Source organism: Schistocerca nitens, chromosome 3, assembly GCF_023898315.1.
Source record: "Schistocerca nitens isolate TAMUIC-IGC-003100 chromosome 3, iqSchNite1.1, whole genome shotgun sequence".
Taxonomy (NCBI): domain Eukaryota; kingdom Metazoa; phylum Arthropoda; class Insecta; order Orthoptera; family Acrididae; genus Schistocerca; species Schistocerca nitens.
The window spans coordinates 188,229,821-188,253,237 of NC_064616.1; the positions used below are offsets into that span (position 1 = coordinate 188,229,821).

The window sequence follows — 23,417 nt, forward strand, 5'->3', positions numbered from 1 at the left end:
CTATAAATAGTAGTACTACTCGAACGTGAAAATCAACTTCTGTTCCTCCTTTCTGAAAAAGTCTCACGTTATATTACCTGTATAGTTGATAATGATCAGTACTTTTTCTTTATCTGGTAAGCCATGAGACAGCTTCACACACACAGTACTAGGGTCCGTGTTTTCCATTCGTGTTTAGATTCCAAGTTCACTTTCTATTTCGAGCAAACTGCGCATGCGTAAATGAAGAACTCCGTCTTTCTGTCAGTCGCGTCTCTAATTTATGCTTCTTCCTCAAGATTGTTATCACCTCTTTCAGATTTTGACTATCGTGGACATCTTTTTTGGAACGCATAGAGTCATGTGCTATATCTATTGTAGCACACCGATTAGGGCTAATTTCAAGTCTCTTTAGAAGAGGAAACACAAATTTCGATGCCGATTCCTACTATTTTAATGATTTTTTTTTCTGAGTGAATCTACTATGACGTGCAATTTTCTTACCAAAACTGGAATGTTGTTCGATCAGCAGATGAATCCCCCCCATCAACACAGCAGACACTCACAAATACTAAAATTAAGCACCTGGATTTTAAAGAACTACTGGTGAATGGGATAGACGTATGGCTGTGTGAATTTGTTAAGACGCCTGCAAGACACAGGTATATGAGCGGCACCGCATGTAAACACATTTTCAGCTCCTGGCATTGATGACGACTCTGCGTGTTATCATGTGCGAACTAGTTGAAAGGTTTTCCGAGGCGTTTGCTAAAGAGTGAACACGTATTGTGTTTCCCGCACCAAGGAGAGGAAATATATCGAAAGCAACAATATAAACACTTTGGAGGTTGTGATGTGCACTGAACTTGTGGTTGTGTTTTGTTTACTTTTGCGGTACGTTTCGAGCTGGGGTTTTGGATTGACGATATATAAACACGAAATTATAAATGTCATGAAAAAATAAGCTTTCAAGAATGGGATATAGAACATACATGTATCGAATTCCCTTCTCAGTATGACTAAGTTTCGCAATTAAGTGATATTTGGGCTAAATATTGGTCTTCTCTTTACTCCCAATGTACAATAAGTTTCACCTGTGTGTGAGGTACCGGTAGTGTTTGTGATCAATAGCTACAATTAGAAGAGGACATTATGGAGCTTCTGTATACAGTTTCAAGAAAGCCGAATTGCAATCCATCCAAATCAGGACCAGACTACGATGTGTAAGTGCCTAGTGCTATTTAATGTATTTGGAGGAGAAATCGTTTTATATTGTCTTTTCATGTATTAGGCGTGTGTTTAATTCTGGTTCTAGGTTTAACATATCGGTTTATATGTCGAATTATCATCAAGTTTAAGTTGTGTTTTGGTTAGTGTTGTTGGCTTCGAATCAGCGGGTTCCTACTTCCATTCACTGCGGCTAACTGTAACTTTTCTCTAGCGAGAAGATGTGAAATTGTGCCTCTCTCTACTGTATGTTGTGATTGCCTTACGGGGCAGGAAGCTCTTCTATTCTTGTGCTGTGCTTAAGGCAGATATTACCGTGTTGCCACCTTGATGTTCAGTGGATTTATTGGCACAGTATGTTAATCGTCTCAGCGTAATTTGAATCAATAAAAGGCTATGTATAAAATATTAATTTTAAACGGATATAAAAGGGAGAGGGTGATTCGTCTTTTCAAGCCAAACTGCCCAATCCAATGAAGCTGTTGTATGACACTAACAATATTGGCAGCATAAAATTTAAGACATTCCTCAAAGCGTCGAAGGGAACAACATAGCCTACTACCTTTATTGATACAGCATCTGGCCAGAAACATGTAATTTCATGGAAGTAGCCTAACAATTTGTAGACTTTTGTACTTTCATACAATGTATAACTTTGCATGAAAAGTGGGGTGATTTTATAATTATTTTGTTACCAAAGTAGTAATTATGATTTCAGTGAAAGAATTGTTTATTTGCCTTTATTAGTCTATAGACAGCTCACAAACGATGTGGCACAAGTGTGTGTGTGTGTGTGTGTGTGTGTGTGTGTGTGTGTGTGTGTGTGTAAACAGTTTGAGACAGTAATAGAACCTTTCATCAGACATGGAATAGGTTTGTAGTTAGCCTACACTTGGTACTGTTGCTGTACATATGCAGTTCAGAATTATTGGGACCAAACACATAATTTTACTCTTAAAAAGTAATTTATAGTCTTTTATTCATAAAGTTCTCAAAATCTTGGAAATCATTTTGTTTCAACCAAACTTCCATCACTTATTTAATTTTTTAAAACCCTCAGCAGCTTTGTGTTGTATGGTAATTTACTAAGAAAAGTTTTTCTAGTTTTCAGAAAGATGTTTTGTATTTTTATTCATCTATTCTGGGGATTATCTAGAGAGTGAGAGTTTGATACAGTTTCATACTGATCCCACCTGATCTTAGTATGCATAAGGACTTGAAGAATGCAGGCCTATAGACTTGGAAGAGTCAGTATGTTGTGTAAGCGGTAGTGGCACCTAGATCAAAACATATTCATGATGTCCTTCTGCCAAAGAAAAACTCTTACGTTCGCAGCAGATTTTCCTTACATTAATATACCACAGTTGCCAACAGTCCTGCCACAGTGGTAACACCATTTCCTGTCAGATCACCAAAGTTAAGTGCTGTCAGGCTTGGATAGTACTTGGATGGGTCACCGTCTGGATCTGCTGAGTGCTGTTGGCAAGCGAGGTGCACGCAACACTTGTGAGGCCATTTGTGGAGCTATTTGATTGAGAAGTAGGGCACCAGTCACGAAAACACAATGGCCGGGAGAATAGTGTCCACATCTGGTGATGCCTAAGGGCTGAGGTTGACACAGGGGTCAGTCGGTATTTGGGCCTTCAACGCCTGTTTGGATGGTGTTTGTTTGTTTATAATATACCATAGTTTGTCTATGTGAAAGTAGGTGTTTTCCACTAATACAGTATTTTAGTTATCTAAGATGTACGTCACCTGGGTTAATTTTTTTGCAACTCAGTTTCTTGACAAGATGGATACCCAATAGTTTGACAGATTATTTACCAAGACAGTCTTCACTTGTAGCTTTCAGGGGAAATATTATGTGCATCAGTATTTCTAATATTTAAAATTAAACTGTTTGTTTGAGGCCACTCAGATGTGTTCTCCATCATAAGTTCATTCATTTTCTCCATGACATTTGAGTCCTATAGGTGGTGATTAATGCAGTTTTGCCATCATAAATTACTTCTCTGAAAGCTAGAAAGTTAGACAAATCACTGAACATAAGCAGTAAATGGAAAAGGTCCCAATACAGATCCATGAATTTAAGACATTTAAAAGACTGGTTTCGTTATTTTCTGTTATAAAATAAAAATTTCAACTACGTCGGTCTTGTCTGTATTATTCCACAGTGTTTAACTTTATTTGTGAGATTATCATTTGTGTCTGTCAAAGGACTTTGTTACTTGAGCTATTGTGCGTGTACTGTACTGTTTTTGTTCCTATCCTCTTAAGATGGACAGTAGAATATGCTGTCTTACTTGAAATGTGGATTGATCTTTACAAAACTCATATTGGTTGTTCTTTACAAAACTCATATTGGTTGTGGTAAGCCTCAAAATATTTACTCAGGGCCTAATTGGTCTTTCATTGTTACATAACTTCAGATGACATTGGCACAACTGCAATTGACCTATAATTCTCTGGTAGTTCTGTCTCCTTTTTTTCCACAGGCTGAACTACAGTAAGCTGAAAACAATCAGGAATTATATTTTCTTTGAGTGTTCAGTTTATAAAGTAGCTTTGCAAGAGCTTATTTTTTCTATAATTTTGTTTTAAAATGAAGTCAGAATGGTCAGAAGTTTTCTGTTTTTCAATTGCAAAGTTTCTCTATTACATGGAAGATAAATCTGTCCATAACAATTATGACTCTGGGTTTTTAATTTCTTAATTCTGCGTCCTGTGAACTGACTCATGCCAGCGAATCACTACAAAATTAATGTTAAGACGCTGTGTGATGAGGAGATTGATGTCAAACGAAGATTTTATAATCATCCATAGAGCCTTGCATTTGTTGGCAGTATTATTATTGATGGATCAAGTTTGCCAAGATTGCTAGTAAGTTTTTTATTGTTATTACCTGGTATGGACAGATTTACGCTGTCATCCTTTGATCTTGTTAACACTATTAGATGCATGTGCTTTTTCCAACACTGGAAGTCACATGAAGATGTTGCGTCTAATTGCAATAAAAAGTGGGAGGGAATAGCAGCGTATCACCAGTTAGATACAACACAGTTAAAACGTACAACTTGTTGTGCCGATGTCCCAGAACTTGTAACTAGACTGAAATATGAATTTGTCATTGATGTTTCTTTAGCAGTATGTATTTCCCTTCTGTAATACCATTTAAGCTTCACATATATGTGCTTATAATTAATATTAGCACAAAACTTTACATAGTATGATGTCAATGGCCCGCCCGTTTAGCCAAGAGGTCTAATGCACGGCTTTCCGGAATAAAGAAGGAGCGCCTGGTCCCCGGCACGAATCCGCCCAGTGGACTTGTGTCGAGGTCCGGTGAGCTGGCCAGTCTGTGGATGGTTTTTAGGCGGTTTTCCATCTGCCTTGGCGAATGCGGGCTGGTTCCCCCTATTCCGCCTCAGCCACGCTATGTCGGCATTTGCTGCGCAAACAAGTTCTCCACGTACGCGTAAACCACCATTACTCTACAATGCAAACATAGGGGTTACACTTGTCTGGTGTGAGACGTTCCCTAGGGGTGGGGGTCCACCGGGGCCCGAACTGCACAATAACCCTGGGTTTGGTGTGGGTCGGCGGAGGGATGAAGTGGACTGCAGTAGTCATCGTGGGGTTGTGGACCACTGCGGCGGGGACGGAGCCTGTCTGTCATTTCTAGGTCCCCGGTTAACATACAATACAATACAATGATGTCAATGCGGTATATTAAGTTTATGCAGAAAAGAAATGGACAATTTGTTGTACTTCATTTTCTGATTTTCTTTGCATGTGTGAATCTTGTTATTTGTGTAAGTTTTCAAATGCTTCACAAGAAGGCTAATACTGGTTGAAGAGGGAACTCCAATGAGTATGCCTAGGCCTAGCTTTAAGATTTGTTATTGCTTGGCCTTCTGTAGTCTCAATGATCTGGGTTCATCCCCACATTAGTAACTCCATACAGCCACAAGGGTCTGTCATGACTTTCAGGTAGCATAGGCGTAATTATTTCCAATGTAGTTTTATGTTTACAGGTATTTGAAATGATCATATCTAAACAGGCATTTCATCTCGTGAGTTGATTGTAAATACAGTCAAAATTGTGTAACCATAAAATATCTGTAAAGAACCTAACCTTGATTTCACTTGCACATTCATACTATTGCCAGAGATTAGAAATTCTGTCATCTTTTGTATAAGTAAAGATGTTGTAGAGATAGCTTTCCTGTATGCAGTATAAAATTTTTAAACTCAATTTTGAGGGCACAGCATACAGACACCAATTACTTTACAATCTAGAGACTGAATAGCATGATCTGTGAATTTTCGTTCTAAGCTTACATATTTAACATCTTTAACTTTACCTTTATATGACATATAGGCCTTAGAAAGTCTTACTTCACCGCCTCCATCTGAGATGTGTTCAGCCAGAACCAACTTAACCTAGCAATACCAGATGTTGGCTTCATCCTATGACATAATTATGCTGTGACATGACATACATGCACAAATGGGAAGAGGACAGAACACCGACATTATTTTGTTTTATGTCTGTATTATTCTTTGGAAAGTAGGTTATGGTGTCAAGCAGCCTGAGGTATAGGTTACGTTGAAAAGTATCAATTTGGTTGCGAGTTGAAAAAACCAATGAATACAAAATCTTAATTGTGTGGCATAAATTGACATCTAGGTTACATTGAAAGGTGACAGTCTGGTTATCAGTAAAGTGGTATCGAAAGCTTCAGTTGCTCTGTTAAAGTTGTATAGATAGGTGTTGTGTAAGCCAGTGTGTATTTGGACACACAATATCACAGTGTGCTTCCAAGTACTTTCAGTGAAAGCAAGCCTGACAATTAACACGCATTAAATAAAATTATTAAAATGGTATACTCATGATCTGGCTCGCATTTGAGAATTCAGAATGCATAAAATTTTTATAAACAACAGTCAAAGCTGAATGACACTATTTATAAAACTTAATTAAAATTTTGCATATAAGCTGCTTACCAGAAAGTTTTTTTGGCTGATATTGGTTTGTCTTCCTAGCAGACCGTGGAAAAAAGGTTCTGGTGAACAGCCTACATAAAGGCACTCATAACAAATGTGAAGCTACATGGGACATCATCAGACAAGAAAATTCCCAAACCCACACACAAGACATAGTCATGGATCCAAAAGTGAATGACTTCTTCCTGAACTTGGTAGGTGTGCTGAAAAATAAAAGATACATCACATTAGACCTGTGTGGTACTAAGCCACGTGGAATGAGTACTTTCCACTTGAATGTTGTCACTTCCAAAAAGTTATCAAAGGAGATAGCAAAAGGAAGGCTAAAGTTTTAAATTCCACGTTTAAGAAATTGTTCATGCAGGAGAATTGTACAAATGTACCGTTGTTTGACTGAGTCCTGTATGGAAGGCATAGTAATAAGAAAGAGAAACAACCACAAAAGTTGAAAACAACTAAGTTGCCAAGTCCAGATGGAATCCCAATTCGGTTTTACAAAGAGAACTTTACGCCATTGGCCTCTTACGTAGTTTGCATTTATCACAAATCTCGTGACATGTGCAAAGTGCCAAGTGACTGGAAAAAAAGTGTAGGTGGCTCCTGTAAATAAGAAGGGTAAAAGAATGGACCCACAAAATTACAGACCAAACTCCTTAACATCGGTTTGCTGCACAATTCTAGAGCATATTCCGAGTTTGAATATAACAAATTTCCTGAAGACTTAAAAGCTCATGTCCATGAATCAGCACAGCTTCAGAAAGCATCGCTTGTGTGAAAACCAGCTTGCTCTTTTCTCACATGATATACTGCGAACTATGGATGAAGGGCAACAGGCAGATTCCATATTTTTAGATTTCCAAAAGGCATTCAACATGGTGCCCCACTACAGACTCTTAATGAAGGATCGTACATATGGTATAGGCTCCCAGCTATGCGACTGGGTTGAAGACTTCTTAAGTAATAGAACCCAGTATGTTGTCCTCAATGGCAAGTGTTCATCAGCGACAGGGGTAACTTCAGGAGTGCCCCAGGGAAGTGTGATAGGACTGCTGCTATTTTCTATATCTGGCAGACAGGGTGGGCAGCAATCTGTGGTTGTTTGCTGATGATACTGTGCTGCACAAAAAGATGTCCAAGATAAGTGACTGCAGATTGATACGAGATGGCCTATACCAAATTTTGAGGTTGATGTGATGAATGGCAGCTGGCTCTTAATGTAGAAAAATGTATGTTAATATAGACGAGTAGGAAAAACAAACTCGTAATGTTCGGATACAGCATTAGTAGTGTCCTGCTTGGCGCAGTCATGCCATTTAAATATGTGGGTGTAGCATTACAAAATGATATGAAATGGAACAAGCATGCGAGGATTGTGGTAAGGAAGGCAGATGGTCAACTTTGGTTTATTGGGAGAATTTTAGGAAGGTGTAGTTCATCTGTGTCAATGGCCTTGTCACAGTGGTAACACTGGTTCCATCAGATCACCGAGGTTAAACGCCGTCAGACTTGGCTAGCACTTGGACGGGCGACTGTCCGGTCTGCTGAGCACTGTTGGCAAGTGGGGTGTACTCAGCCCTTGTGAGGCAAATTGAGGAGTTACTTGACTGAGAAGTAGCAGCTCCAGTCATGAAAACTGAAAAAGGCTGGGAGAGCAGTCTGCTGACCTCACACCCCTCCATATCCACATCCAGTGACATCTATAGGCTGAGAATGACACGGTGGTCGGTCAGTACCATATTGCATATTAACTTTCACGTTCAGCATGCTTTTACTGTACGAGTTATAAGAGTCCGAAGTTAACATTTTTTTCCTGCTGTGATTTCCGTGCCCAACTTTGATTCAAATTACGTAGCTTTATTAGCGTGTGTTGGATAATCAGGCACACCATTTTTTGCTGTTAAAACAATGGTATTTCTAATGAGCCCAGTTTGGAAAGATTTTTTTTTATAAAAATCCAGCCAAAAGTCCTCATTTTTTACTTTTTCAAAATAAAGTCTTCAGTTTGCACTTAATTTATTCAGTATTGGAAAGTGCTACATAAATAGAACTTGATATTTGAGAGCCTTGTGGTTTTACATTACTACATGCCAAGTTTCACAATTGTCGTACCTTTAATCCCTGAAATATAAGAAGCCAAACTTTGAAATTGTTTTGGGCAATTGTGCCAATAATTTTCTGGCTGAATCTGTCTTGTAAAACTCTTTTCATTATTATTGTTAAGAGAATGCATAAAGTTGTACAGTATGGACAGATTTCATCTCTTTCAAAACAGCTCAAAGCACTCACTGTGCGCAAAATCACTACAAAAATCAAACAAGTGACTATATCTTGGCCAGTATTGCTTTGATGAACATTAAACTATACCAATCTTGATTGGGGACATGTGTGAACGTAGACATAAAATTTCACTGAAATATGTGATGGTCGACCAAGGAGGCCTAGGTGAGTTAATGTGAAATGATCCATTTGTTACTATCACTGAACACCAGCATATCACTTGAGACACAGTACAAGATAATACTGTAAACTTTGCTACACTGTTCTGTCCAATACAACTCTCGCACTGCTGGCTGTAGTGAGGTAATATTTTTGTCTTTGGCAGTGAGAGCAGAGTGGGCTGAGTAAGCAAGCATTCTACAGCAGTGGCATATGGAATGCTTGAGAGCATATCTACACTGACATCTCTCATACGTTGTTGCTTCTGGCAACAACTGTGATGTGGTTCCATTGCGAGGTACCAACTTTGCCATTCTTTGGACAACACCACACTTTTCTAGTTTCTCGCCCCCTTGTTTTACAGTGGTACGTGGACATTTCTGTTAGAGTAGTGAAATTCTCTATATCAAGTTGAAGATACTGACCATCATATCCCTATATAACTATACAACATTGTTTACGTCAGTGTCAAAAGCAATGTAAGTGAATTTGACACTAGAGAGGATGCACAGCATCACAACAAGAAAAGGAATATTGGACTCCCATACTTCAAAGAGAGCCAACGGCCTTGCTGCAGTGAAAACACCAGTTCCTGTCAGGTCACTGAAGTTAAGTGCTGTTTAGCTAAGCTGGCACTTGGATGAGTGACTATCCGGGTCTGCTGAGCATTGTTGGCAAGCAGGGTGCACTCACCCCTTGTGAGGCTAATTGGAGAACTACTTGATTGTGATGTAGCAGCTCCATTCACAAAAACTGATTACATGTCCCTCTGTATGCTCATCCAGTGATCGTCATAGGGTGAGGGTGACACTGCAGTCGGTCAGTACCATTGGATCTACAAGGCCTGGTCAGATGGAGTTTGTTTATTCTAAGAAACCTATTGGCAAAGACTGGGAAGTCACACAAAATAACAAGTTTAAAATTTATTAATAAACTTCCAAAATCTGTTTGGTCCTTGGAGTTAAAATTTATGATGAGTATTGGAACACTCATGCTACAAGGTAGAAGAACTTTTGGGAATAGGCCTATACAAAGTTGATATTCATTTTTAAGAATGTTGATAATGAAGGAGCATTAAATTTTAAGGCTTACTCTGTAAAAATAGGCTTGTTGTCAATTGTATATTTAATCACTAAACATATTCAGCAATAAGTGGTCAGTAGTTAATTAAGAATCATTATTATTGAGTGTAATTAATGAGTGTACAGTCCAGTACAGTTATTTCGTTGACAGCCTATAATGGAGGAAGGGAGAATTGCTGGAAGATAGTTGAAAATGGGAATGATGTTGAGGAAGGATTATTTTCTTAGAAAGGGGCAGGTAATGATAAGTGTTGTACTCGTATTAAGTTACGTGTAAAGGAAAAATTCTGATGTTATCTGTTCTGAGAAAACCACTGATTAAATTTAATAATAGGAAACCTTCACAATGTACATTTCAGGAAAAGTACTCAGAAATGAAACTAAGGGCAAGAAATGGCTCTCATGGAATTTCTTTTCTGTGTGTGATACTTTGCTGTGACTTCTGGTGGCAGTGGCGGCGGCAGCGGCAGCTTCTGCTGCTGCTGCTGATGATGATGATGATGCTGATGGTGATTATGATTATGATGACTGATAATTGTTTATTCACTTTGACATCATTTTCACAATGACATCAGACATATCAGCTTAATACAGATGTAAAATACAGTTGAAAGTTAATTGACTGATACGTTGGACCATGTAATTACTTACAGGTGTAATTTCATAAGGCTGGATACATTGAGTACAATTTATTTATTTCATTAATATACACTGACAGAAAAAAATTGCAACACCAAGGAGTAGTAGTCTGTGTAAACAAAAGTTAGTAGGTGTGTTTTTTACATCTGAAAGATGACGTGTATTCCAATTTTACACCAGTCACGTAAAAGTGGCACTGGTAGTGCCACAATGAGAATGCAAGTCAGGATTTGCTTTAAATACTTGTTCACATTGTAATAGTGCTGAACGTTAGTTACCTTTGAGATTATATGTGGCGAGATGATGTTAGTCAAGAATGATTTTAAGATGACAGAGACACCATTGTCAATATCTCACTGAGTTTGAATGAGGTTGTGTGTTGGGGCTATTAGAAGCTGGATGTTCCTTCTGTGATATTGCATAAACACTTGGCAGGAACGTAGCCACTGTACCTGATTTGTGGCAGCAGTGGTCACAAGAATGTACATTCGCAAGAAGATGAAGCTTTGGATGGCCACGTGGCACTACTGAGAAGGGAGACCATCGTGTTTGGTGTATAGCTGTGGCACATCATAATCATACTGTATCTGCAGCAGCAATTTGAGCAGCAGCTGACATTACAGCAACATAGTGAAGTTACAAATGGGCTACTTCAAGTACAGTTCTGAACCAAGTGCCCTGTAGCATGCCTTCCACTGACCCCAAACCACCACCTTTTGCAACTTCAGTGGTGTCAAGCAAGAGCTTATTGGAGGGCAGGGTGGAGGCCTGTTGTGTTTTCTGATGAAAGCTGGTTCTGCCTCGGTGCAAGTGATGGACCGTTTGTTGGTTAGGAGGAGGCCAGTTGAGGGCCTATAACCAATGTGTGTGCGTGCTAGACACATTGAACCTAAATCTGGATTTATGGTCTGGGATGCAATTTCGTATGACAGCAGGAGCACTCTCGTGCTTATCCCAAGCATCCTGACTGCAAATCTGTTCATCAGTCTGGTGATATGACCTGTTGTGTTCCCAATCATGAACAGTATTCCAGAGGATGTTTTCCAACAGGATAAATCTCATCCACATATCGCTGTTGTAACTCAACATGAAGTAAATGTGTCAACATATTGCCTTGGCCTGCTCGATCACCAGAACTGTCTCTAATCGAGCTTTGTCCACAAGCAACATGAACCATTGCTGTATTGACCGACCAAGTACCACAGGCATGGATCTCCATCCCACAAACTTGACATCTAGCACCTGTACAACACAGTGCATGCATGTTTGCATGCTTGCATTCAGCATTCTGGCAGTTACACAGGTTATTAATGTACCAGCATTTCACATTTGCAATGGCTTATCTCACGGCCATTCCCAAATTTTTCAGAAGTGCAGATCGTGCAGGGAAGGTTGCCAAATATGGTGTCTGTTCCACCTTTGTGCCTTCCCACCTTAGCACCCTTCCTTTCCACAAAGGTAATATACCCCAAGCCCAGCACAGCAGCCATTCCATTGTGGAGACGTGGAATGGGTGGGGGGCGGGGTTGTCAAGCACCTGCACTGTAATAGCCCCCTGGCCATGCAGGGATCACACTGTTGGTGCCTCAGCTGATACCTCCCCATGTATGCCAAGGAGTATGTGCCCGTCATGGCATGGGTGTAAGGACTCCGAGCAATGGATTATTGGCCAGGTAGCCATTGCTGAAGTTGGTTGGAGCCCATCGGAGAGCCTCTGTTCGGAGTGGGTTGGCACCATTGTGGGTGGCTTGTATATGAAGCAGATGAAGCTTTCTTCTGCTGGTGGTCACATGATCTCTTCAAAAGGAATGAACTCATTCAACACAGAGATGTGTTTTCTTTCATGGTTATGCCATGGGATTAATTTCAAGCTAAGTGACAAGCAGAGAAATAACACCTTGGGGCCTTCATCTTGGCCTTTGAGGGAAATTTGTTATCTGAAAAGGTCAAGGTGATGGTATACCGATGTGACGTGAAACTGTATGTTCCTCCCATATGCTGTGCTTCAATAAGATGAACTTTGGGCACATGTCTTCGCATTGTGACACTAGCTCAGTCTGTAGGGATTGTGGATGACCATTGCATGTGAACATTCTGTGTGCTCCTTCCCCCTGTCTGTGTCAGTGGTGAAGAGCACCATCCTCCTTGCTCACCAGACAGCACTGTCTTTCAGAGAGAGAAAAAAAATACAAGAATACAAGACTAACAAACCAAGAGACCAAGAAAACGTATGAACATCTACATCCTGCATGCATGACAATGTCATGTGCTACAGTAATGATGACATCACCCTTTATGCTGACGGTACTCTCCTCCATTATGCGTTCTACAGTGAGCCCTCATGCCTGCTTGACCATACCTGCTCTCATGATGGTGGCAGGCTCCCCTCCTGCTGCTTCCCTCACCCCCACTTTCGGAGCAATGGCTCGCCACCAACCAGGGACACTGATCCCCATCTCCCAGCTGGAAATGAGTCACTCTCATCTGGCTTCTCACACCTGGAAGGGGTCTCTTGGGATTCTTCCCTCCAAGGTTACTGCCAGTCCGCAACTGTATACCAGCCAGTGGCTGAAGGAGGTACAGGCTGCTGGCCGTAGGATTTCATGGTCTTCTTCAGTCGCTGAAACTAATTCAGGGAAGCCCTCTCAGTCATCCAAACTCTATAAAGAAAAGAAAGATAAAAAGAAGTTTTCCAAGATGAAGGAAATTCTGGTGGCACCCAAGCCACCTCCCACATATATAGCTTCTATGGCCGCAGCAGCGATCCTGGTGGCCCCTGAGGCTTCGTATCACACCACACAATGTGTGTCATAACCTACGTGTCTTGACACCATACTTTCCCAACCAGTGGCAGCAGGTGTGACTGGGACATAAACTGCCTCCTTGGTCCCTTCACACCCTCACAGTATACTGACAGCATAATTCTCCAGTGGAGTTGTAGTGGTTTTTTCCATTACCTGGCTGAGCTATGACATCCCTTAAGCTCCTCCCCTGCTTTCTTTATTGCCCTACACGAAACTAGTTTTTCAGTAACATGGACCCCTACCCCTCATGGTCAGTGGGGGGTATTTTAAGAATTGGGCTGATTATTATATTGTGTCAGGTGGAGTTTGCATGTACGTTCTGAAATATGTAAATAGCAAACTTGTGCCTCTTGATACAACTTTGGATGCTGTGGCTGTTCTGGTAAGGGCATTTCAGGATTTTACCATCTGTAATATTTATCTCCCTCTCGATGGTGGAATGCCTCAGGACGTATTGTCTGCATTGGTTTCTTAGCTCCCTCCCCCCCCCCCCCCTTTTCCCCAACTTGAGTGACTTCAATGCCCATAATCCTTTGTGGGTGGAACCACAACACTGACCGCGGTAAAGGCATTGAAACTTGCTGGCAGATCTCGACCTCTGTCTCCTATACACTTCTGTGTGGCACAGGGAGCTTACTTGGCCATTGATCGTTCTATTTGAAGCCCTCGTCTCCTCCCAGCTGTCCACTGGGGGCTCCACAATGACCTGTTTGGTAGCAACCACTTCCTATCTTTCTGTCCATCCCTCAGCGTCACTCCTCTGGGTGCCTGCCTAGATGGGCTCTCCACAATGCCAACTAGGATGCTTCCGCCACCAGTGTTGTTCTGAGCTCCCCGCGAAGCAGAGGTATTGACGAGGCTGTCCAGAATGCAATAGCGGTCATTCTATTGGCAGCCGACTTAGCAATCCCCTTTATTCGGTCCCCCCCCCCCCCCCCCACCTCCCCCGATTGAAACATAGTAACTTGGTGGACCCCAGAAATAACCCAGTCCGTTGGAGATCATAGGCCGTAAGTGGCATCCGTCAATTGAGCACCTCATTGCCTTTAAGCGACTCTGTGCCTGGATCTGCCTCTTAATAAAATGGCGGAAACAAGAATCTGAGAATGGTACATTTCAACCATTGGACGATGTATTCCTCCTTTGCAGGCTTGGGTGAAAATCAGATGCCTCAGTGGATACCAGTCCTCTGCAAGTGTATGTGGTATTTCCTTGAACAGTATTGTTTTCACTGACCCAAACATCGTAGCCAAACATTTTGCTCTGCATTATGCTTGAACCTCTGCATCTGAGAAGTATCAACCTGCCTTTCGCTTTCTTAAGCAGCAGATTGAGCGACTGCACTTATCTTTCACTACACACTTTCTGGAGCCCAATAATGTACCATTCAGTGAATGCAAATTCTTCAGTGCCCTTGCCCTTCCGTGTAATACAGTCCCATGACCAGACCACATCCACAACCAAATGGTCAAACACCTATCGGTGGATTGTCAGCATTATCTCCTTACCATCTTCAACCATATCTGGAGCAAAGGTGAGCTCCCATCTCAGTGCCGGGAGAGAATCTTCCTCTCAGTACTGAAACCAGGTAAACACCCCCTAGAGATGGACAGCTATTGACTAGTCTCACCAATGTTCTCTGTAAGTTGCCTGAACACATGGTGGGCTGCTGTGCTGGCTCCTTGAGTCTCTGGGCCTTCTGGCTCATGCCAGGGCTGTTTTTGCCAAGGCCATTCCAGTGCCAATGATTTGGTTTGCTTGGAGTCTGCCATCTGGACAGCTTTTGACTGATGTCAACAACTTATTGCTGTCTTTTTCGGCCTACAAAAGGCTTACGACATCACATGGTGACACCATATCTTCACTACTTTATATGAGTTGGGTCTCTGGGGCCCAGTTCCAAATTGTGTCCAGAACTTCTTGTCGCACCATACTTTCTGCGTTCAAGTTGGTGCTTCCCACAGTACCTGTATCCAAGAGAAGGGGGTCCTGCAGGGCTCTGTATTGAGTGTCCCTCTTCCTTTAGTGGCCATCAATGGTCTAGCAGCAGCTGTGGGGTCTTCAGTATCACCCTCCGTGTATGCCAACAATTTTTGCTTTTACTATACCTCTTCTGCTGTGGCCGTTGCTGAATGCTGACTGCAGGATGCCATTCGAAAGGCAACCACATTCTGGGTGGAGTGGCTCACCCATCTTACCTCCTCTCAGTCCCTTCCCACTTCTCCTTGATTTTGTCTCTGTCTTATTCTATATTGCTTACAATCGGGTTCCCAGGATTTGCCTTTTGTATCCTTCTTTTGAGGGTTATTCATGGTTCGCTACATATAGGATGAAGGGACTGATGACCTCACATTTTGGTCCCTTTAACTCTGACAACCAACCAACCAATCACTACTCTGAGAGCTCCAAGTAATTTTTAATTAAGTTGTATGCATTATGTATGAAGAATGTTTGAAGAATGTTTTAGCTGTCTTTTTAAACAGAGGTATGTTAGTAATCTCTTTCAATTCTTTGGCCAGACTGTTGTTACAATTTAGTCCCTCCTAGAAAATGTTGTTTTTAATTTGTTTTTCCTGGATAAATATAAGTAAAACAAGCTCTTGTTCCATGATTATGTATAGAACTGTTAGTGAAATACTGACTAATGTTTTCCCTGACATGCATACCAGATGGGTAGGTGTAGAGTAAGGATACTCTTTTTTTTTTAAACAGTTCTTTGCTGTGACCTGGACTATCACTTCTGGTTATTCTTATGGCCTTTTTATGCAGTTTAAAAATTGCATCTGTGCTTTGCGCCTTCAATCCCCAGAAGAGAAACCCACAGCCAAGAACTGAATGTACGTAGTAATAGTATGTCAGCACAAGACATTCGCATATTCAAAATAAAACCCTAAGAGCAAAACATGGTGGCATTCTTTTTGCCAACATGTTTGTGTGTTCATTGTATTTTAATTGACAATTAGCATTCATCCCTAAAAACTCTGTTTCTTACTCAATCCATAGATTAACATCTGTGCTTAATGCAACAGAGTTGTTTACCCTCTTAATGCGGAAGTGCATATAGTTTGTTTTCTTTATAAATCTCATCGTGAGTGAGGCAGTCATAGCCCTAGAAATCCATTTGCATAAATAAATAACTGCAACAGAGATTTATTGACCTTCTATTGGTTCACTACTACTTTTATGTCTATAAATACACATCATCAGATGCCAAATAATTGAATGAAAGGAGATGCAAAAAAAGCCCTTTTGTTAACTTACATAGGGTAAACTATATGAAAATTTTTTAATTACATTATAAACAACAAAAGAAAGACCACAGGCATTTTTAGACATGGGAGGTGTCCCTCGATAAAATGTAGATATCCCCTATCCTCGTGATGATCATAGTGTAAAAAGACACCTGTCAAAAAACTTGACAGTGGACTGCATGTCAGGTGCAGCCTAGAACAAACAGAGATACTAAGAACCCAATCAACTTATAAAAGAATCTGGTGGTAAATACTGATACCCACAGGAAATTGAAGATTCTAAGAACCCCTAAACATAAATAGTTTTTACACAAGCATTGGTGAGAGGATGTGTGTGGACTGGCCCAGCCCACAGCATATAATGTACTGACAACTCAGGAGTAAAACACAGAAATACTGTCCTGTCACACTTGCACAAAAAGATTATTTTTGGGGGTTCTTAGAACGGGTTTTCAATTTCCCATGGGTATCATTATTTATCATTGGAGTTCTTTTATGATTTAATTGGGTTCTTCGTATCCCTGTTTCTTCTAGGTTGCACATCACGTATAGTCCACTGTTAAGTTTTCTGACAGCTGCCTTTTTGTGCTATGGTCTGCATGAGAGTAGGGGACGTGTATGTTTTATTGAGGGATGGGTTCCATGACTAAAAAGGTTCATGGTCTTTCTTTTGTTATTTATAATGTAATTAAAATTTTTTATCATATAGTTTAGCCTATGTAGGTTAATAAATGGGTTTTTGCAACTTCTTTAGGTGAACTGTTTGTCATGTGAGGATGTGACTTTACAGTCGTGAAACTAATTGTGATCCAGTAAGAGATCAATAAATCTTCTCATGGCAGTTGTTGCGATTATTTATTTATTCGGTGTTTCTTCATGTTCAATTAAAATTTATTACATACTGTTCAAATGTGAACATCCTTCATGGTTTCATTTGTTTTTTCTAATAATAGTTCTGGTGTTTTGTCAGTGACTATGATGTTGCTGTCATCGGCAAAGAGAAATTTTCCTCCAGGCCTTACACTATCTGGAAAGTCATTGATATGTATTAAGAACAGAATTGAACCCAATACACTACCCTGAGGGACACCTATGTTTACATGTTTTTTGTCTGACAATTGCTTTACTAAAAATTTATCAGCAGCAGACATGTAAACTATCTCTGCCTTTAGCGTCCTGTCCTTAAGACTGAAACCACTCATTTGCTATTCCTCCTATATGTAGTGCTTCTAGTTTGTGTGATAGTATTTGGTCGCAGTGTCAAAAGCCTTGGAAAAGTCCAAGAATACATTGGTAACATAGTTGTTCTTACCAAGAGCTTCAAGTACCACTTTTGTGAACACTATTATGGGTGATATGGTCTTCTCCCTCTTTGGAAACCAAATCTTGTTTCTGTGGAGGGTGTGGGTATGCTCTGGTGGAGGATGGTGGTTCAGGATGAGGCAGATGCCACTTTTAGGTAGGAGAGTCTCTTTATTAATTTGCTACAAGCTCACTGCTGTTGGCTCACCACAGCCCAGGTGTGGCATGACCTAGAGCCATAGACAATCCTAGTAGGCTGAGCTACATTGGATGCGGAATGCAAGGTGGCTGTCACTGCTGAGTACGGGATGTTAATTCCCACTTGTCTGTGACAAGTGGTGGGTGCAGATGGCCAGGGAGCGAACTGTGGACCTGCAAGTTGGCTGGTGATGGCTGTCAGGATGATGGCAGGTGGCCTCATGGCCAAAGTTGGCATATTGATGGTTGATGACTCAGTGACTTACCAATATGGCGGATGACTGACCTGGCTGTATGGCCATTATTTATGTGCAACAAAGCGGGTCTGTTGTGGCATTGCAGCTGCAGAATTCATGTTTGCCCCTGTTTACGGTCATCTCCTGGGCATAGACCAGCAGGCGAATGGCAGAGCCATGATGCAACTATGGGTCTGTGTACTGCTGCAAGTGACCCGCTGTACAGCATGGAGCCCATGTAACTAGATCTGTACCTTTACACTCTTCCCCTCTTTAAATTCTAATTCTCCCTGTTACTAGTTAATTCTTTCCTGTTCATTGCACACACATCTGGTTAGTTGATGAATCATTACATCTGTAAGAACCCATCTACGACCCTTCAACAGCTAAAACAGATACGCAGATATGTATGAAATCTTTCCATATTTCTTATGGTTGCAGTCACTGACTGTCCCTAAAAACTAACACTAAGTCTGCTAACACATTCCAGAGATGCTTTATCACATGTACACTACACATATGTTCCTTTTTGTAGTTCACTGACTGCTTTCAGCAGCACTCTCCGAGCTGTCTCACTGAGGAGTCTATAACTCTTTTTTAGTCTATGTCTTTGACTTGTCTGTCCAGTAGCTATGTCAAACTGTTTAATAGGAATAGGGGTGTGGGAATCTGGGAGCCATCCTACAATAGTACTACCACTCACATAATGAACCATGTAGCCATCCTTTTCTGCATATTATCCTCTTCAGCTCAGTAATTTCAACCTAGTTATCCCTTCCTTCGTGTGGCTCACTGTCCTTATCACTACGTCATAAAAAATGAGCACTTACATTCAGAATGAAGAGTTTAACATGAACTATTTACAGAAATCTATGGTAAAGTCACTACAGTTGCATTTCTGATCATAATGATCGGAAAACTATTGCTTGAACTCTAATACCTCTCATCTACGAGAGACCTGTCCTGTGTATCGTGGTTCACTAGCCCTGCAATACCACTGAAGTATTTAACTACAGACACTGTATCACCTACAACCTGTGCCTCTTAATACAATTCTGTGATACTCTATGATACTTTCTTCCTGTCGTAATCCCCTGTTTCCTGGTATGTTCTCCGATTCTGCCATACACTTGTTGCAGTTATCACTGAACTTGAAGAACCTTGGAGCAGTACAGTGGTGATGTCACAGCCAATAACCCATCTCACATCCATAGTACCTTTGCACCTTGCCTTGCTGCTTTGAACTAGTGTTGCATGATGTAAAGACAAAAAGTCCGAAGCATAAGATCTGCTGTGACACTAATCTATGTTTTACTTCATCAGTGTTGTTCCGTGGTTTAGTTACCTCACTAGAAAATAATGCATCACAGAAAGGGCAAGGAAGAAAGCAACTCCGCATACAACTAGGGCACTTTGTGAGTTTCAGACCACATATCTACTAGTGTACACCCTTGGAGAACTCTTAAATTCCTAATCGACATATAAACACTGTTTACAACAAACTAATCATACAGTTGCCTACTGTCGATATCAACTTAAACTTCATTTGAATCCACAGCCTTCCTTGTCCCAACCAAGCACTCCCTCCACTGCCTGCCTTAACGCTCTTTTTTCCATCACGCTTAGTGTATGACATTGTGTGATTCAGTGCAGGGTGCCACATGAGCCGATAGGTTACGTTTTTTACACAGAATTGGTATCATAGATTCATGCCTTGGGCCTTTCCCGGGTATCGTAACCAAATCTATACCTGACATAATGAGAACCAGCCTGCTGCATGTTAGATGGCTATCACTCATGGTGGATACAATGAAAGCATATTCTTTGAATTGTACAGTGGGATCATAAGTGTTTTTTGCTCTGAAATGTGCACCCACTCCCCTCCTCTCCCTCTCTGATGCCTTATGCTGATAATGAGAGCCCAAGCACTGCTTTAGTTTATCTTCGGTAGCCTCTGATTGTGTGTGGACTTTCAAAATATTTTTAGAAATTTCTCTTGGATAATTTGATTAACGAGGGATATGAGATTAACATATTTCTGCGCAAAAGGCAGCTGTTCAATATTTGAATGCGGAACCTATGCAGCATATTATTTTAAGTGCATTTTGTCAATATAGTGGAATGATTTAAATTCACCCTCTGTTATGATGTCTTTAACCTTTTAAGTTCTTGATTTGTTGATGCTGTTTTCTTTTTTTGTCTTCATCATGTTAATATTCAGTGCATTACATCCCAGTGTGCAGTACTGGGTGATTTCTCCTAGATGTAAAGTTTTATGCTTCAACTATTTTATTCATTCGTTCATCCATTCATTCATTCATTCATTCATTCATTCATTCATTCATTCATTGATCCTTTAACCATTTCCCACAATGGTATAGGACATGTCAGATACATTACAGAAATAATGGATGCAGTAGATCCCACTGAGAAATTGTGAACTGTTTATGAGGAATCTGGATTCCTTAGGCCTACTGTGCTATCTGTCAGACAGCAGCAAGCAGTTAATAGTGTATGGTGACTTAAGTGTAGAATTTCTAAAGGATTCTGATAGCAAAAATGGTCTGGAAACCTTATTTGGATCCTACAATTTGATCTCAGTAATTAACTTTCCAGTTGGGTGGATGAAGACAGTAGAACTCTTAATTGATAATGTTTTCTTTGACTAAGCTCAAAGCAAGAAAATAACTGTTTACCCAATAACAAATGCTCGCTCTGATTATTATATGATGCACAGTTAGGATAAATCACATAGTGCCTTACCATATGGATACTGCTCAATGGAAATCAGTTAGAATAGTGAAAGACTCTAAGATAAATGTTGTTATGAATAGTTTACAAGAGGTGACCTCGATGAAATTTATAATGAACTAAAGGCTAACATAAAATGTGATCTATTCAATGATAAATTCATACGATTATTTGAAAATAGCTTTCCGCATAAGCTGAACAGAAAGGATACTAAACAGCCATGTAAAAAAGCATGGATCACTAAGAGGATTAAAGTATCGTGTGAAAGGAAAAGGAAAGTGTGTCTGTTGGCAAGAACAAGTAGAGATCCTGCAGTAGTTGCACACTACAATAACTATTCAAAATTGCTAAGAAAGGTTATTAAAATATCAAGGAACATGAACATAATGTCAGAAATCAGTACTTTCGACAGCAGACTTAAGCCTATATGGAATGTAGTGAGACGAGAAACATGACAACCAGCTGCGAAACAGGTTAACATCACTACTGAACTGAATGGAAGAGCTGCAAATGTTGCGTCACAGGTAGCAAATGTATGTAATAGTGGTTTGTTAAGATAGTAGAAAGCATAGGGACAAACAATTCAAGAGAAAAATCACAGCAGTATGTTGAAAAAGTAACTCTCATAAAATTCAATCATATGAATGTATCATCAACGTCTCCTTCTTTCGTTAAGAAAATTATACATTCATTCAAAAATAAAAGCTCATATGGCTTTCATGGTGTTTCTAATATAGTACTGAAGATTAGCTCCCATATAATTAGCCCAATGTTATCTGAAATTTGTAATGCATCACTAACTGAGACTGAAATGTGCTGTCGTTAAACACTTCTTTAAGAAAGGTGATAGGAGAGACTTCAGTAACTACCAACGTGTTTCACTGCTGACGTCATTTTCCAACATTTTTGAGATGATGATGTGTTCTCGAATAGTATCTCACCTTAGCAACAGTAATATCCTCAACAAATTACTGTTAAGTTTTCAGAAGAGTTGCACTACTGAGAATGCCATTCATATATTCAATCACCAGATTTTACAGGCATTAAATAATAAAATAGTGCCAGCTGGTATTTACTGCAACCTATCTAAGGGATTTGACTGTGTGAATCACAGTATTCTCCTACATAAATTGCATTTTTATGGGAATGATGGTCTAGGCAACCAATGAATAATGTTGTATCAAACCAAAATAATGCAGAAAGTTGTACTTAGTAATTCAACCAATATAGTCTGTGGACATAATCGTGACTGGGGAGAAACCACATATGGGTTGCCCAAAGGTTCAGTCTTAGGCCCACTATTGTACCTCATACATGTAAACAATCTTCTGTCTAATATACAACAAGCAGAATTTGTTCTTTTTGCAGTTGACACTAGTATTGTAATCAATCAAAGTGTACATACAGCAACAGAAGAAATGATAAACAAGGTTCTTAAAAGTATCATTGACTGGTTTTCTGCGAATGATCTCACCTTTAATTTTAAAAAGGCACAACATTTTTACTTCTGCACGTCTAGAGGTACTACACCAATGATAAGTGTAACACATTTTGAGGAACTGCTTGTTGGTTTCTGCCTTGGGCAGTTCGGCTGATGTTCGTCTGACATTTCGCCAGCACGAGTGGCTGACATCAAAGTTTCACCCTCCATAGCTGGTGGTGGACTGGAGCCAACCTCGTGGCGGCAGACTATATGTACCTGGCGTGCCAGTGTCCAAGGGTTTCTCCACAGTCATTTCTGGTGCGGTTCTCTTGCTGCTTGCAACGGTCGTTCACTGCAGCACAGGAAGCCAGGATCCGTTTATCTTGAGGCTTTCTTCTGTCTTGTTGAAGCTATTCTCCTGTTTGTGTATTTCTATAGCTTCTCTGAACAAGCGGGTGCGAAAGTTCGTCTCTATAGCCAGAACTTCTGTGTTGGCAAATTTTACTATGTGGTTGGTCTCACATAGCATGTGCTCTGCCACAGACAATTGCTCCACCTGTCCAACATGCAATGTTGCTCATGTTCTGTGATACTGGCATTGATTGATCATCCAGTCATTCCAAAAAAACTTTTTCGCATGTGCATGGTATGTGGTATATTCCCGACATTGCAAGTGGGTCCTTTTTCTCCTTTGCTGATATGAGACACTCTTTGATCTTCTTTGTTGGCTTGTAAATAGTCTTTACGCCATGTTGTATGGCCGATTCTGTCTGTCACTCTGGGAATGAATTTGAGAAAGGCCATAGCCAACATTTGTTTTTTCTAATTTGTCACTTTGCTGAGTGTTTGGCTCTGTTACACTTTTAATATAACTTGTGGAGTACCCATTGCTCTTCAGAACACTTTCCAAGTGTTGTATTTCACGTCTGACAGCCCGTCTCCCACTTACCGGGCTGTAGATTCTGCTACCTGTTCTTCGCCCTCATCGGAGAAGGCAGTTGCAACGCAGCCAGCGGACCGTCAATTCAAAAAGGAATATTCCCGGGAAGACTTTTTGCGTACCTCGAGTTCGCAGACGTCTG

At 40.5% G+C, this 23,417-nt stretch overlaps 1 protein-coding gene across 1 annotated transcript in view; it reads left to right on the plus strand.

The window, feature by feature from the left end:
* Nucleotides 1-867: 867 nt before the first annotated feature.
* The window catches only part of LOC126248134 (mediator of RNA polymerase II transcription subunit 16), a 343,327-nt gene continuing 320,777 nt past the window's right edge, over nucleotides 868-23,417 (plus strand). Inside the window, exon 1 of the mRNA XM_049948825.1 lies at nucleotides 868-1,202. Within this exon, the coding sequence (XP_049804782.1) occupies nucleotides 1,132-1,202 (71 nt within the window). The 5' untranslated portion in view covers nucleotides 868-1,131. The remainder of the gene's footprint in view (nucleotides 1,203-23,417) is intronic.